We start from the raw sequence: 18,943 nt of genomic DNA, 5'->3' as shown, positions 1-18,943 counted from the left end.
ATGTTCTCAACTAAAAAGCAAAAATCTTCAGTGCCAAAAGATATTATTACACTTCGTGTACACAGAATAACAGGCATCTGTAAAAAAGAACACTTTCTTTGATTTGCGCAAGGCAAACAAGTAGAATAGTGAGGTCAAAGTTTTACTATGGAGAGGTACATAATTGAGTCTGATGGCGAAACTAACAAAATCCAATTCAAGCATCTTCATAGAATGCAAATGGAATTTAGTTCGGAAGAAACCATTAAGCAGAAATAATAACGACATTTCACCAACATGTATATACATCAAGGTGGAAGAAATAGACATTTGTACTTGATTTACTCTGAATAATAATAACAATAATACTGCCTGAGACACAAGAATAAATAAGTCCTGTTTGACATTCATATCATTTAATTACTTATACAATCGAATTAACAAATTGCAGATAGGACTGAACTGTGATGCACAACAACAGGACAGCAAGCTCATCTTGAACGTAGGCTTCTCACTCTTGCTTTTCCAACTCCCCCATTCTCTCAATGATAGCCTGCAAGTGTAAGTAATATAGCATTTTAGACATAACTTCTACTGCTTCAGTTAATGTTCTATCAGGACAGAAAAAATTGTGAGCAACAGACATGCTGTTCATACAGTATCTCTGAGAAGGCCCTAGTAGACAGCAATGGTTTTAAAATTAGAGTTCATCATCAGAAAGATATATATTTTCTTTTACGACTAGGTGTGAAAATTAACCTAATATTTAGTCACTGATATAGAGAGGAAAAGAATTTCAAACAGATACATTAGCAGACCTTTTTCTTAGAGAAATTGAGTTGAATGGAAGATATACTATGCATACAGACCTTTTTACTTGTTTCCTGGAGCTCTCCAGCCAGAATAAATTCATCGAGAATTAGATATACCTATCATAGAGAAAAAGTAGATTATTTCAAGTGATGACAATAACTAAGCAGGAGAATAATTTACCAATTCAAAGACAAAAAAAAAAAAAGTACAAACCTTATGGAAATTGAAAACCAAATCTAGCTCACAAACATTACTGAAGAAATGATCCAATATTTCGACAAATAAATGGATGCACTCCAAGTATGCTAACTCATTATCCGTTATATCAACACACATGGAGAAAAACAGTCCTGCATATCGTCTGTAGATAACCTTGTTTGTACGGAACTGCAAGAATCGGGGTAGTTTTAAACTCAGTAACCTTTTATATATAATACCATGAGATGTCTTATGAGTTACCAAGCTAATGCCATTAAAGTGTTTGCAGACGTACAAAGGTAATATATGTAACATGGATGAACTGTACGAGGTCTCAATAGTGGCATATTGATATTACCCAGTACATTACATTTCAACTAAAAACAAAAGGAAGAACTAACATGGTACTCCAAATGGCCTCAAAGTTAAATCTTGAGGTACAATTGCATTCTGGCTAGCTGGCAATACAATTTTATCTACCAATTAAAATACAAATTTGCATACTTGGAGATAGAACCTATTAGTCTTGGAGAGCTGTTTCTTTTGCAAACCCTAGCTGGCTCTGAAAGTTCCAAAATAAGTTCACATAAAGAAGAATATAAGTACTGTCTTGAACATATTCTACACGTTTGATCTCAAATATCCAAAACGAAGATTCTGCAAGTCCTACGACATGCTCATGTTCAGGACAATGGGGAAGGAATTCCAAAGAGATCAATTAGTCCAATAAGTTTCTTTACTCGGGGCTCACACGACAGATCGTATTCTAGGCAACATATATGCAATAAGCTAACCAAATAACTACCACTAGACAATTCATTACTTGTTCAACGAAATGTAAATGAAATCAAAATATGCTGAACCATGTGTAATTATAATAAACACTCAAAAACTACCAACCTCGACAAAATTCGTGTACTTGGGATCCCTATTAACCACCAGACGATGAACCTGTAAAGTGAAATCAAACTCAAAAACCTTAATGGATACAATTATAATGAAAAAACCAGACTAGATCGAAAGATTTTGTGGAATTTACCTCGTATTCAACCTTGTGCTTCTCAGATTCCTCTAGAGGAACGTAGTACTTTGCAAGACGAGTTTTGCCTTGTCTATTTTGCAACAATATGAAACGAATCTGCAGTAACATATAAACAATTAAAAGAAGCAGGAATGGTGGTTTGTAATCTTTTTTTCAGCAAATGAATTGATGAACTTGAATTTACCATTTCTAGAACAAGGAGAAATGATTGTCGTAAAAAGGTGAAAATCTCGCACGTTACGAGAATCTAGGGTTTGTAAGGAGAACAAAATGTGTTTCTGATTTTGTTCTGGTTTAGATCTTTTCCGTCTTCTGTTCCTCTGCCAATGGAAGTTTCGCAGGAATCAGCTGGTTCATAAGGGGTTAGATCGAAAATGCTATCAGCAACCCAAAATTTATCCCGCATGCTCTTCCCTAGTGATGTGTCACACACTTATTGGTATCCATGACTTCCGTTTGACTTCCCTATGGAACCGATAATTGAAGCCTTTTGTCCAGGTACGTCCTGGATCAGCTAGAAATTTTCATAAATGTATAATAGATTTTTACGCCGGTTTGTCAGAGCCTCGACAAAATCGACAATAAGACAGATGATGGACCATCATTTCCAAAAGGATTAATTGTTATAGATCATGGTTTTAAATTCCTGGATAGTTTCGGACCAATCACTAAAAGATAAAAACAAGTTATGAAGTAAAATCAAAATCCTTTTACGATCTTTTTTTTATGGTTAATTTATCCCTTAACTGGTATTAATTTGGATGATTAATAAATATTTAATCTTGTTAAACTAGAAATCAATTAATGTTAATTGATCATTAAAACATGGAAAAAAAATGTTTTTGTAAAAATTTCAACCCAGAATCGGTGGATGTTCATGTATTTGTAGACCGGTCCTGGGTTGATGTTCTTCATTCACGAAAAACACGAGGAATCGGTGTATATAACTTACTACATAGACCGTTTTTAGGAACCGAAGGCTGTATAGACCAATTGTCTCATACTTTCATAAACCAAATATACATTCATAGTTTTTGGAAAATCAACGTATTACATAGTTTAGGAAATTAGCGCATTACATAGGTAATTTAGTATGTGTATTCTTGAATCTTGTACATTAATGCATCGTCAATGAACCTCCGAGCATGTTTGACCAACATCCCGTATTCCTTCGCGTGAATGATTTTTTTCTTTCTCATGTCGTATTCATTGTAGGACATTAAATAACTCCAGCTGAAATTAAATGAAGTACACGTTTGGTGAAAACATTAAACGATGTGATACGTACAAAAATGTCGGATTACTCACTTTTTCACTAGGATAAGCTTATGGATGATTTAACGAACTCTCGAGTTGTATTTTTGATGTATGCGAATTCAAATGCTAAGTTTCTCCATTTACGGTTTTTGAGATTCCTGATGCGCTCATAATAGAACTCTTTGACTCACTTCCAAAATATTGAATAAACATCATACGTACGTTCGTGGAAGACGAGAATAAACCATTTCACGAGCTGCATATCTTCTTCTGGTTCCCATTCCATTTTTCAAACCCTATTTAAGTAGTAGATAAAGTATGAGTGGCTAAAAGTTATAAGATTTGGACAAAATGTGATTGATAAAGAGGTTATCTTTATATAGATGAAGGCTCGACGACTAGTTATTTTGAAATCAATTCGAACAATCGGCTTATAAGTATGTCCACACAGACCTATTTTATTCTGGCAAAATCGTATAAAAACTTCCTTACTACAACCGTTGTATAGGAATGCCCACTTAAACCGATTCTAATCTAAAAAAACATAAAGTAGTGTTGTTTCTTAAAACAATCAGATTCTATGGGTTACCACATAAACCGATTTTGGTAGACAGTCAAAAATTTGGTGATCTTTTTTCCAGAACGATCGATAAGGATGTCCATGTAAACCGATTATGAACCATGACGAAATAAGGTGAAAAGACGGGGGTACCCAAATACACCACAATCTTTTATTTATCAACCTATAAGTCCTCTACCGAATGTGATAGTCTATGGATAGATTCAAGACAATACAACAATTTCGGTTCACACTTCGTGTGATCGTCTATGGATACGAGATCGAGACAATACACAACAACAAGGTCATTTGTGTGATTGACCATGGATACAAGATCGAGACGATACGACAACAGAGACGATACGACAACAAAGTGTGCAGTTGATAATAGGTTCAGTAATAACTGAAACTATGTAGGATCCATATCAAGTGTTACGGAATTAACGTACGTGTGTAATTTACTTAATTATAATAACGATTATAATACGGAAAACAAAGTAAATGACGCAGCAAGATTTTGTTATCGAGGAAACCGAAAATGCAGAAAAACCCCGGGACCTAGTCCAGTTTTTTAATACTCTCAGAATTAATACCAACTTCGTATAGTTGAGACCAAGCAGACTACCCTTAGCTACTTAGTTTCGTCAATATCCCTGCGCCTTCGACTTCTAGAGTCACGCATGTGAATAACAAGTCATTTGGATCGTATTCCAAACATCAAAGGAAGAATTTGTTTGGTAAGAACTCTAAACAATCTTGCTAAAAGATATTGTTGATTTGTTGACAAAGGCTCTTCTGTTTAATCTAATAAACTCCTTTGTCTGGTTAGATCGATTTATCTTTTGACTGTCAAAATAATCAAACTATATATTCGCAATCAATAAATATAGATCTCAAAGACAAACTATAAAGCGATGTGAATCTCACGCAACTAATCTGTTAGAGCATAGCTCGGTTGAACCCACCAAGCGTTGGTATGTAAAGTTTGGTTGTCATATTTTAGTGAGCCAAGATTCATTTAAGAGTCGCTTGATTTTGTACTAGAGTCAACTTCGTATAGGTTAGCTTGAAAGTATTAGGATATGAGACATTACAAGTATTGCGAAGACTTGAAGAAGTGAAGAAGTAAAGAAGTAAGGAGTTACAACGACGACATCATCCTTCCACTTGAGGTTAGTGATATTTGACTTGAACTGTTTCATTACCTAACGTATCTTTCAAGTCGTGCATATTGAAAACAAAACTGCGAAGCATGAAGGATTATACTCTAGTTAGACATAGTATTAATACAATACGAGGTTTATTGCTTAACAATTAAACTTTGTAGATAAGACATTTACATAATCGTTTGAATGCTATTGTGATTATGTATGGGTATAAAGTGAAGATTTCATCCTAGGAAACAATGTTTTACATTTGTTTTAAGGAAGTAAATTCATGAACTTGTTTTGTGAATCGAGAGAGAAATCGCCAGGTATTATTGGTATTGTTATTCATTGCATATCTTTTGAACTACCAATATGTGTGATTAGTATAACCGCTCATGACTTGTTTATGTTCTTGGTAAAACTATTCACAAAGGCCTGACTTTTGTATTGGTATGACTTTTATTAGTGAACCCGATCTTAAGTAATCACCTGAGATGGTATGATCGATTTTGTGTTATTGGTATGACTGACTCTGGGTAAAAGGGAACCGATCCTAGTAAGAGGTGCAACCTATCACAAAGGGTAATCGATCCTTGTATGAGGTGCAACAAGTTTTTAGCAGAAAGGGGAACCGATCCTATGGACATGTGCAGCAAGTACAAGTTAGATACCATATATATGTGGGGAACCGATCCTAGTACCTAGTCAACCGAATTTTGGAAAGCTAGTGTGACCATGCACATTACTCACATGGAGGTAGAACCGAAACTTGTTCTGGTAGAACCGTGAAACCCATGATTTGTGATTGAGTGTTCTTGATCAATCACATAGTTCTTGAAAGCCAGATGAACCAATTCTAAACTTATTTGGAAGTGTGGCAAATCAGTTTCAAGATTATAAGTATGAAAGAGAACTTACAAACTAAGGATGTCGACATACTTTGAACATGTGCAGTAACGCTTATCTTTAATTGTTCAAAGTTATTCCTTAATAGCTAAAGGAAGAAAATCCCAGATCGAATAAAATAAATTGAGAATCTTTTATTTAAGGTTTTTAATTTTATTTTAGGAAAATGAAAATTAGTAATGTGCATTTACTAGTTGGATATTTTCCAAGAGATTTTCGGCCAATATTTGGACAAAGCATTTCCAGGAATTGTGGAAACCGAATCTGGAATATATTGCATATCTTGAGAATATTTTCGGTTTTGGAAATTCCTTGGTATATAAATATGAAAGTTTGCATTTCGAGCAAACTAATCCTCGTTCAACAAGATTTATCTCAGTTGTGCTGCTACTGGTGAATCCGCCTATTCGGAGAGGAGAGTAACCTAATCAGGCGAAATCTCTTACGGCCGCGCAATTTAAAGTCTTTCTTGGGATTGAGAAGCTCTATTAGTACTGTTGGTGGGAAACTAGATAATTACGGTTTGTCTTTTGTTTTCGATTGATTTGATTGACTAACAGTGGTTGAAATTTGATTGCACCTAGTTTGTTTATGCTTGATAATATTCTCTTCTGATATAAGATTCACTCAAACTAGATCGAAGTTTCGACGGGGATCTTTAGACTGTTTGTAGATCTAAAGACGCCTTGTGACAATCCATTGTTAACAGACTCCGTTCTGTGCGTGATTGATCACAAGAGATTCAAGTTGATTGTGTGCAGGTGTTTATTGAAGATCTAAGAAGATTTGAAGACAAAGAAGATTTGAAGACAAAGAAGATTTTGAAGATTTCTTATTTGGGATTCATAATCTTTGGTGTGCACAATACTTGTTACAGTAAAAGAGGATCCAACTATAATCGGTTTATCCTTGTGGTATATTATATTGATTAGTTGTGTAGATCAGCATTAATACAATTCTTTGTGATTAAAAGTATTGATTACAAAATCTTAACAATTACTTCGTTAGTTGATAATAAGATAAATCTAAAAACCTGACGAAGGAGTTTATTGAGATAAACAGAAGAGCCTTTGTCGAACTCACATCACTTGGTTGAAAAGAGTTGATACCAAACAGATTTGTTGTTCCTTTACTATTTGGAATACAAAACAAAGAAATTGTTCCAAGTACGTGACTTATTATAGGTCGGAGGCGTGGGAATACAGACAAAACTAGGTGAACGATAGGTTTAGTTTCTTGGTCTCAACTATACGAAGTTGGTTTGATTTTGTATAGCGGCTTAATCCTGAGAGTATTCAATTCTGGACAAGGTCCGGGGTTTTTCTGTGTTTTCGGTTTCCTCGTTAACAAAATCTTGTTGTGTCATTTACTTTTATTTTCCGCAATTATAATTGTTGTTATTATAATTTAAAGTAAATTACACAAATGTTAATTCCTATTTACTTGATAAGCAATCATATTGTGTTTGGTTAAGTCCGAACCTTTTATCAAGTAAACATACTTTGTTGTTGTATTGTCTCGATCTCGTATCCATAGACGGTCACATGAAGTTTGAACCGATTTGTTGTATTGTCTCGACTCAGTCCATAGAAAATCACTTTCGGAGAAAGGACTTAGAGGTGGAAAAGTTTTAGATTGAGGTATATTTGGGTACCCTCGTATTTTCATAATCAATCAAGTCTATCAAAGATAAACCGATTCTAGTTCGATCCCAGCCTATCAAGGTTTGTGCACTAAATCCACAAGATAAGAAAACTAATAAGAATTCTTCTTCGTCTTCAAATATTCTATTGCCTTCAAATACCTGCACAACAACACTTGAATCTTCTTGTGATCAATCACGCCCAGAACAGAGTCTGTTAACAACAGATTATCACAAGATGTCTTTAGATCTGAAGATGGTTCTAAAGATCCCATTGCTATTTTGATCTAGTTTGAGTGAGCCTTATATCAGAAGAGAATGTTCTCAAGAATAAACAAACTAGGTGCAATCAAATTTACAACAACCGTTAGTCAATCAAATCAATAATCGAAACTAATAACACTGCAATTATCTAGATTCTCACCAACGGTACTCGTACAGCTTCTTGATCCCACATAAGTCTTTAAAAGAGTGGTCGTAAGAGATTTCGCCTAATTAGGGTACTTTCCTCTTCGAAAAGACGGCTCCACCAGAAACAACAGAAAATGAAGTTTGCATGGCTCTTAGGATAGTTTGTAAGAAATGCAAAATTCAAGTATTTATAGACCAAGGTTGTTTGGACAACATGAAAATTCCAAAATCGAAAATATTATCAAGATATGCATTAAAGTACCTAAATTCGGTTTTCCTATTTCCAATTAATGTTAACCAACATTTCCAAAAACTCTCATTGAAAAACTTCTATTATTAGTCTAGCACATTAACTAATAGTATTTTCCAAAGGATATGCTTTAATTGCTGGTAATTAAAACATATATGATGAAAATCATAATTAACTGCTTTTCACTTTTTCGGACTAGGTATTACCTTGAGTATCAAGGAATATATTTGAAAAATAAGAGTTATGTACATGTTCAAATATGTCAACATATGGTATCTTCTCATCTTGACAAACCCAAAACCCTAATTCACACACACCATGAAGAAATATGTGAACCATGGTTATTGGTTTTGTACAAGAAACCGATTTAACCATTACTCCAAAATATGTTGTGACCGGTTATAACATGATTCACATTACATGATGTAATCGGTTACACCTTTATCCACAAAGTAGCTTGTGACCGGTTACACCTTGCTTTCCGAGTTAGCTTGTGACCGGTTACACCTTGCTTCCCAAAGGTAGCTTGTGATCGATTGCAACTAACTTCCCAATTCATCTTGTGACCGGTTATACCTTGGTTCCAAAAGTAACTTATGACCGGTTACAACTTGCATTCCAATATAGCTTGTGATCGGTTATACCTTGAATTTTAATGTAACTCATGACCGATTACAACTAGCTATATTATATAGCTATGACTGATTATACCTCAAGTCTCAACAAAGTTAAGATAGGTTCTACCAAAGTCCAAAAGATATTCAATGAATAGATAGACCAATCATGATTTCCATTTAGATTATGAAAACAAGTTCATATATCTACTTCCTTAAACTCATGTAAAGATCCATAGTTTTTTAGGATGAAATCACACCTATATAATGCACACATAATCCAATAACTATATACAATAGATTATGTCAGTGTCGTATTTACGAAGTTCCAAAAGATAAGCGTTTATACTCCGTAAAATGTATTCCTTGACACTTTTATCATACTATTATTGAAAAGGCGGGGGTCTAACAAAACCACCCAATATTTCGCTTAGCAATCTGTATGGACAAACTCGAATATACTTTTAAGAGAATCAACAAGACTCAATCAATTAAAAGTATATCAACGAGTTTATATCTCTCTTGATTTGATTTGATCAAGCAGGAACTGCGAGTTCTAATCAAATGCAAGGAATAACTTGGATAGTACCAAAGACCAATATCAAAGGATCAATCAATGACAATCAACAACCAAAGGTTGAATTACTCTAATTTATGATCTAACGCACAACCTGTATTATTTCAATTATAAAGATAAAACAGTATAATGCGGAAACTGAAATAACACAGACACCAGAAATTTTGTTAACGAGGAAACCGCAAATGCAGAAAAACCCCGAGACCTAGTCCAGATTACACACACACTGTACTAAGACGCTACATACACTAGCCTACTCCAAGCTAACTTCGTACTGGACTGTAGTTGAACCCCAATCAGTCTCCCACTGATCAAAGGTACAGTTGTACTCCATACGCCTCTGATCCCAGCAGGATACTGTGCACTTGATTCCCTTAGCTGATCTCACCCACAACTAAGAGTTGCTACGATCCAAAATCGCAGGCTTTGACAATAAACAAATTTGTCTCACACAGACAAGTCTATCAAAGGATCAATCTGTCTCCCACAGAAAAACCCTAAAATTGTTCAGTCTTTTGATAATAATCAAGGTGAACAAGAACCAATTGATAATAAGGTCTTATATTCCCGAAGAACAGCCTAGATAAATTAATCACCTCACAAAAATCTTAATCGTATGGTAGCGAAACAAGATGTTGCGGAATCATAAACAATGAGACGAAGATGTTTGTGACTACTTTTTGTATCTTGCCTATCGGAGATATTAATCTCAAGCCAATCAATCTGATTGTACTCGTACGATAGAAGGTGCAAGATCAAATCACACAACTACGATAAAAGTAGTATCGGCCTGGCTTCACAATCCCAATGAAGTCTTTAAGTCGTTAACCTGGTTTTAGAAGAAGAAAACCAAAGGTTAAAGGAGAACCGACTCTAGTATGCAAACTAGTATCACACGTGAGGTGTGGGGATTAGTTTTGCACAGATACTAGAGTCCCTCTTATATAGTCTTTCAAATCAGGGTTTGCAATTAGGTTACCTTGGTAACAAATCAATCAATATCCACCGTTAGATGAAAAACTGATTTAGATTCAAGCTAATATTTCTCAACCGTTAGATCGAAAACTTAGCTTGTTACACACACTTGACAATGCACGCTTCTAGGTTTGTTAACCGTACCCAAAGGTATGCATTTGCTGGTTCAACAATAGTTAACCAAAAGGTTAGCCATATGAGCATTCCATATTAAGCACGTTCTTCTTCACTATAACTAGATCAAATGATTTCAAATGAACTAGTTAGAGAGTTGTTCAATTGCAAGGAAATCTCATGTACTACACAAGACACAATCGAAAAAAAGATTTTTTGATTCACTTGGATCGGTTCATGAACTTTTATAGCCACGGTTTGCAAACTGCATTCCTTAGTCTTTTTAAGTTTAAGTTCAGAAATCATCTTCAGATATATAACCTTCTCAAGTTTTCAGACTAGGTTCGCGGACTTAAGTTATCAGGCATAATTTACAAACTCCAGCATAAATTCTCGGATATGAGAACTTCGCCGGTTCGCGGACTGGGTTCGCGGACTGAGTTCGCGGACTTAGTTTCACTCAAGTAGTTTGTCAACTCCAGCCGAAATTCTCAGGTTTGAGAACTTCGGCAGTTCGCGGACTTGGCTCACGCCATTCTTCCGGTTCTCTTGATCAACAAAGTTCGCAAACTTTGGTTCAAGGAATAAGACTTATACATAAATGTGTTTCCACAACAATGTTTATGTCCACCATTGGTTATGTAATCTAGACTCTCATTTCAATCATTGAAACATTCTTAGAGGACGTTATATAGTTGTTACACCATTTCTCGCCAAAGCAATTTTCAAGATGATTGAAACATATCATGACTTTCGTCAAATGGTAAAGATAAACTTGGTTAAAGCGAAAAGCTTGCCAACTCATATTTCGAGATATAGATAGGCGAGGTATAATCGGCTCGAAATATCAAATGTGTATAATCAAAGTCTATATATATAGCATACGACTTCTTGTCTCAAAGAGTAGAAAATATAGTAGATAGACTTTTGAGTGATAGATAAGTTCAAGTCTTCACATACTTTTTTGTCGAGAAGTTCCACCGGTTCCTTGAGTAGTTCTTCTACTTGTATGATGAATCGCCATGAAGTCATTGAGCTCAACTACACTTTTTATCCTAGTCCGAGATTTATCTATAATAGGCTAGAAATCAAGACTTATAGTTCTGATCACTAACATTGACAAACATGCTTGAGATAGCAACGTATGCGAGTTCGACCGATCAATGCTCTAACAATTATGACCAAGCCTCACCACTTGAGTATTATATACAATATATACAGCTTCGCATGTTATATTTCAATATAGCATGACCTGAAAGATACGTTAGGAATATAAACAAGATCAAGTCAATATTACTAACCTCAAGTGGAAAGATGATGTTGTATTTGTAGTCATTACTTCTTATCATTCTTAGGGTCTTCGGAGTAATACTAGTACGTCTCAACATTCATATACTTTCTAGTCTAACCTAAACGAAGTTGACTCTAGTATTTAATCAAGCGACTCTAGATGAGTTTTGATACTAAAATATGACAACCAAACTTGACATACCAACGCTTGGTGGGTTCAACCGAGCTATGCTCTAACATAAGGGATTGAATTCACAAAATGGGTATATGTGGTAAACTATATAGACTGATTCTAAACTTTTAATTCTTGTGAAAGCTTATAATCGGTTTTTATAAAGGTACTAAATAACCAGCCAGAATTCCTGTATTTTTTTCCCAAATTATAGTTTTTCTATTTTGTCTTAGGTAAACACAACAATTTCAAAACCAACCAGAGTCATAAATTGATGGGCTAACGAAAATAACATAACATAATCCGAACAAACATAAATTCAAGACATAAGTTTTGACTCTGTAATTATCTATAGTTAAAGACATAAGTTTGGAAAACAAAGAATTCATTCATTCATCATCATCTTCATCACAATCAATATCCCCACCATGACCACGACCACGTCCACCGCTACAACCACCTTGTCCTGGTTTAGCAGGTCGTTCTTCGCCGACATTATTACCGCCAGTATCATGTTGGTTGGTGTTTGATTCACCCCAAATGCTCTTTTTCGAAGTAAATTTCTTTCTGTTTGACCTTGTCTTTTCCACCGTTTCCCCAGAATATGCACCAGCATTTTCATCTTCCAAAATGTTCAAATATGCAATATTTTATTCACTCTCCTTAATCTTTATTCCTTACCCTATACATGCTCTTACTTGGTTTGTACAATGTTGATTCGTCTTTTGTATTTTCATTTCAAACAACAAACATTCAACAAATCATGTCAAAACCATTAATAAAATCATAAAGGAGTAACAATATGCACTAGAACATCGAGTGCTCTATATCGGTCATCGATGAAGGGCCTCTCTGTTAATCGTATCAAACAAATATGTGAAACATGTAGGGACCAAGGAATGTAATCCAGAGTTGCTTTATCTCGGTCCTTGATGAATGACCTCTCTTTGCCGAACCCACTAGCATCTCCGACTTAGTCTTCTCCTGATTCCTACCGAACATCCTCTTGGGTAACTCGTAAGTCTTCTTCCATTCAAGCTCATTCACGTAGTCGTCCCTTATCACGGCTTTACCGGTTATGCTTAGACCAGTAATCAACTGCACATGATTTAGAGTTATTGTCATTTAGCCAACCGAAAGATGGAAAGTATCCGTTTTCCCGTAAAATCTCTTGGTGAAGGCAGAAATAGAAGGTTTTTCATATCCAAACACTGAATTCTCGACTGCAACCAAAAACTATGTAGCGTCAACTAGATCGAAGACTTTCTTTGCGTCTTCTTTCGGTGCCCATAAGGCCATTATACTCGTTGACGTTCCGGCTTAAGAGGACGCACAACTCGACACATACTGATATACAATAATCAAAAAACTAAACGGATAATAAATTCTTATCTCAATACAAGTTCGAAACATAACATAAGGTTGAGATAGTTACTATGGTATGACAGACGACAACAAACCAACTCTGTTTGTGCCTCCAAAACAACTCTCTTTTCTCACCAGGTAACCCATAAACACGATCATTAGGGCTGCAAGGGAACATCTTCTCTGACTCAGGCATGTGGTTCCCTTTATTTTTCGGTGGTCCATTTGGAGATTTTTCTTTACCTTTGGTGGTCGATTTGGAGCCTTCTCCTTGTTGTTATTAACCTTTTTATTGATCTTCTTTTCCTCCTTGTTCATCAAATTCTTCGTCGCCACTTTTGTCCTTCAACAACTTTTTCATTACCAATTTGTTCTTCACCAAATTCTTCTTCACTTGTTATACGAGATTCAGATTGTTCGTGTGTTGGCATGATCACTGGATTTTCTTCATTGATTTGGATCCCTTAAGCTTTGTCGAGTCCCTACGTGGGAAGCAGCCAAATAAATTTCGTCTTTTTGACGAGGTTCCAAACTCTTAGGAGAAGCAAGATCATGTTTCTTCTTTTCTCTTTTTTCGTCTTGCTTTTAGTTTTTCTTGTTGTCCCTAGAGATTATGGGGATACAACATAAACAAAAATCAAATGTAAGTATATTTACGAAATCCAAGTACAGAATTGGTTAGCACGATACTTCCACAAAGACCGGTTCGTAACTATTCAACAAAAGAATCGGTCTATCTAAGTACTTATAAAAACCGATTATAGGTAAAAAAATTATACAAAAAAATTGGGAATTTTCTCCACTAAGAATCGGTTTATATGGACATTTACATAAACCGATTATGGGACTAGAAATCTAGAATTCACAGGATATATAATTGGTTTATGTGAACATAGGAATAATTCGATTTCTATAAAAAATAACCAACAGAAACACGATTATTTCTCTACATATGACACATCAACCACATCTACAACAAGCGGTTGTTGGCATGAACAACGACCGTTGCCTGAAAGCAATCGGTATACAACTGCATTAACGTAGACCGATTCTGGTAAACCCATAAAACTTTGATTTAAGAAAAACAATTTTTGAGTGAATGCTTGTTGTTAAAACCTAATTTTGAGTATCGAGTTGATATGAAAGTACCTAATCAGAGCCATTTCTGCTTGTGTTGTGCTAAGAGTTTGTTCTTCTTCAATAACCGTTTGCGACGATGATTGTTTCGTTCTTCGATAACTTCCACACAGTTTGGTATGTTCTTAGAGGAGTTTGTAAGAAAACATAACTCAACTATTTATAGTGTTTATACCAAGGCTTGTTATGGAAACAAGATGAATGATTTTTGAAATCGAATTATACACATTAATGCTCGTTTCCAAAATTAGCTCTATCTTGATATTCTTTTATGATACTAAATAAATAACTTATCTATAACTAAGACAAACATATTGTTGTTCATAAATATAATACAGAATATGTACAACATCCCATTGGAATTAGTACTATTATATAGCTAGTTGCAAATCTTGTACTTTGTGAAATAAGAAAACTATTTATGTGCAATCTACTAGGAAATGAAAGAACATAAATGTGGTTGCTCAGAATAGCAAATGAATCAATCTCAAATATTAACCTCTTCCGAAGTTAGCAAGATGATAACTATAACCTAATATATTTTCACTAACTTCCCAAAATTTCACGTGTTTTTTGTGTGTGACAATTGTAATTTTGTACCTGTTATACTACTATAATTTAGGGTCGATTTACTGTTATATAATAATATCGGTATTTATTCTCATGTCTAATATTAGTACTCATACAAACCCCGACATATGACTACAACTATCATACCACTAATCGTCGTACTTGGTTTGATATTGCTACCGAACATGACTTTGGGAGTCATGATGATATTACTGAGGAACGTCTTTATCAGAATATTTTTGCTTCTCACTTCGGGCAGTTAGCAATAATTTTCTTTGGACTTCTGGAAATCTATTTCATGTAGCTTGGCAAGAAAATCTTGAGTCATAGGTAAAAGACCCTTTACATGTAAGATCGATTGTGCATGTAATTTGGGATCCTCATTTTGGTCAACCGGCGGTGGAAGCATTTACTCGAGGGTTCAGGGTAACTTGAAAGTTTTGCTCATCTTGGGATCCTCAATTTGGGATCCACGATCATAATTTAAATATTTTTCTCCCATATTACTAATGTAAATTGAAATTTATGCTCTACTGTTATGATATAATATTGCTGATGTTTAATACAATACACCTTTTGAGAATTCTTCATCTTCTTTTTCATTTTATGTTAAAAGGTAACGAAACATAATTACCAGACTTGCATCATAGGTGATGCTGGTAGGTGGTTCTTCTTTTCTAGCATAATACAATCTTCTTTTCGACACTCCAAACACATTTTTAATGACCCTCCTTCAGATGTATTTATTTCAAACTCGGACTGTTGTATCTGCATAATACGAGCCATTACAAATATTAATAACTTTTTAAACCCAAATAGGACCCATTTTATTTATTTTATATTTGTTCACCAACTTGTAAGTGAAATGGTAAAATATTGTTATACGTTAGCCCACATTTGTAACACCTATTGTCAGCTCGGCATCTCCCGACCACTGAGAAATACAAATGGGATTAATCTTTCGAACTAAAATGGACATCCCAATAAAAAATGTTGGAAGAGAAACTCTTCATATTCATCTATCATATAAGGTATTGGGAAGAAATAATGCTCTATGACGATTAAAAGGTGAAACAGAGTATTGTACTAATGTAAGCTAGGCTTCATCCATAACAACCAGTCTCCTAATATTGCCCCATTAGATTCAAATAGTTGAACATAACAATTTAGAATGATTTCATGAGCTGAATAGAAACTTCCATAATTACGTGTATAACAGTACTGGTGCACCCATATATGCTTTATCATCAATCAAATTTCCTTAAGACGTTAGATTTCGACCAACCAGATGAAATGGAAAATGATTAAATACTGCAATATAAACAAAAACAACAACAACGTGAATCTGTTCAGATTTTAGGGGAAAATGGGGTTTAACAGAACACTAGGCCAATGCAACATGAGTTAAAAAATACTCCATGTTGGTAATAAGTAGTAACCAGGAAGAAAGCGCTATTTAGGAAAGCTTTGAGATTCAAATCTTGCTTTATCTCATGAAAATATGTTAAGTTTCATTATCATTACAGATGTTTTTGATTAATTGGTTGTTTAACTACGAAATCTAATCATATTCAGTGTCTTACAAACGGTGACAGTATAATCAATGTCACGTGCATGGACTCAGTATTCACGTGATCTCATATTCACACTCCTAGGACAGCTCACACTTCTACATATTCCCATTTTATCTTTCCCTCCAAAATCGTAAAAACTATAAACGTAACTCTAATACTATGCTTCTCATAGTTACGGGATCAATCGATGCAGAGAAATCCTTTTTAGCAGGGAAATGTTCAGTTGTACGAAATTTAGTCCCCATTAAAAGAGTTTGATGAGGGAAAATCCACCAGTTGTGATTATATTGATGATTTGCGGAACTATTTGCAAGAATATATTCCATGTTATCACCTAGATAATCCATGGAGAATAGAGATTCAAAAGATTTAAATTATTACCTAATTTGGAGATATGAAGAACCATAGATAAACACAAAAATTTCAAATAAAAGGAAAATAAAAAATGATTATTTTTCGCACAAAAAAGGTGAAAAAAAAAATTTCACGCTAAACACGCTGACATGATAACCAAGCAAAAAGTGAACATAACTCTTCTATAATTTTTTGTTGTTTTCGTAGGCATTTTTATGCGAACAGGCTAGGTTCATAATGTCGGATCTAGATAATTTTTGTGGGAGATAAAATAGTGATATAAACCTTTTAGTTGGCTATTTTACTTTAAAAAAATGACATTCTAAAAGCTTACTTGTGTTTATTGATAAAATAGGATCATAAACCTATTAGTTGGCTTATTATTGAAATTCTTGTTTTTGTAAATATAGAAGACTATTTTATGTGTGAAAAACTTACTTATGAGTTTCATATATGAAATTCTAAATATAAGGAGTTTCTAAATACCTAAGATGGAAGCATGGGTTCCACATAAACTTTCACTAATATTATCCTATTACTCATATCTTACGCAAACATACCTCTGAGAATCGAAATTTGAGTTCAAAACTGTTGTAAAACATATGTGTGATTTCGCACTTCACATCCGTTGATCCCTTAAACACTCACTTCTTTTTCGCCCTCTTCTGGTTAAACTATTCAGACAAAGGTAAGCATTACAACTATTAAATTTTTTTTGATTAAACCCACCAAACATTGGTATGTCAAGTTTAATTGTGAAATTTAGTTCCAAAACTTGAAGATGTTTGATTTGATTACTAGAGTCAACTTCGTTAGGATAGACTAGAAATATAAAAATGTTGAGTCTTGCTCTAATTACTCATGAACAACCTGAAGATGTATTATCATCATCATTCAGTTCGAGGTTATTAACAATAAACTTGACTTCCCCTTTCTATCTTTTTTTTATTTCAAATTTATATTCATTAAAAACATAACATATAAAGTAGAGTTTGTTTAGTTGTATCTAATATTGGTGACTTGGTCATTATTATGATCAAAGTACCAAGGAAGGATATACTACTTGTTTTATACAACTTGAGTATATATATTATAGAGTTACGAAGTATATTTTATCTATGAACTTCGTAGATTGACATGACACTAGTTGGTAATTGGTTATTCTTTGATATATTGAAATTCGGGATGAATTGAAACCATGAAATTATATTTGAAAGCAATTTCATAAACATATTTAAAAGAAGTAGACTTATGAAACTTGTTCCGTTGTTGAAAGTTGAATTCAAGACCGATTCTAAGTTTAGGTATGATCCCTGGTAAGGACCGATCCCATGGTCGATCTCTTGTGCAAAGGACCAATACAAATTCATAATTAATCCTGAAAAAGTTTAATCTTGGTTTACATCTTCAATATGTTTGTTATCTGCAGGTTTCTGCAAACATTCAATATGTACCTGGATTCTTGGAATGTTCATAAGATGTCAATATATTTATTAGAGCACTGCTCGGTCAAACTCGCAAGCGTTGCTATTTCAAGCTTGTTTGTCAAGTTTAGTTGTCAAAACTATAAGTCTCGATTTCTAGTCTACTTATAGCTATGTCTCGGATTAGGATAGAATGTTTAGTTGAGATTTAGACTTAACGGTGTTCATCGATTGAAGACGAAGAACTACTAATGGGATCTTGTGGAACTTCATCAACAAAAGGTATGTGGAGACTTGAACTCATCTATCACTCAGAAGCCTATTTCTATTCTATCTCCTATTGAGACAAAATTCGTATAGCTATATAGACTTTACATTATACACATTTGATATCTCGAGCTGAGTTTAACTCGCTTACATATTTCTCGAACTATGTATTGGCAAGCTTTCGCTTTAACCAAGTTAATCTTTTATTCTTGACGAAAGTCAAAAGATGATCATGTGAAAATCGCCTGGTAACATCTTACATGATTTATGTGAGACAATCATTCAATGTAGACTCAGAATGTTTC

At 34.4% G+C, this 18,943-nt stretch overlaps 1 protein-coding gene across 1 annotated transcript; it reads right to left on the bottom strand.

Annotated features, from left to right (window-relative positions):
- Positions 1-244: 244 nt before the first annotated feature.
- Positions 245-2,420, bottom strand: LOC113288858 (AP-2 complex subunit sigma-like). The gene is made up of 6 exons (XM_026537988.1): positions 2,217-2,420; positions 2,030-2,128; positions 1,891-1,941; positions 1,006-1,179; positions 849-908; positions 245-532 (listed from the first exon to the last, which is right to left on the bottom strand). Exons 1-6 carry the CDS (start codon positions 2,217-2,219, stop codon positions 491-493), a joined length of 429 nt encoding a protein of 142 aa, XP_026393773.1. The 5' UTR covers positions 2,220-2,420; the 3' UTR covers positions 245-490.
- Positions 2,421-18,943: the final 16,523 nt, after the last annotated feature.

This window comes from Papaver somniferum, chromosome 6 (genome assembly GCF_003573695.1).
Source record: "Papaver somniferum cultivar HN1 chromosome 6, ASM357369v1, whole genome shotgun sequence".
NCBI lineage: Eukaryota > Viridiplantae > Streptophyta > Magnoliopsida > Ranunculales > Papaveraceae > Papaver > Papaver somniferum.
This window is presented reverse-complemented; position numbering and strand designations above follow the sequence as displayed.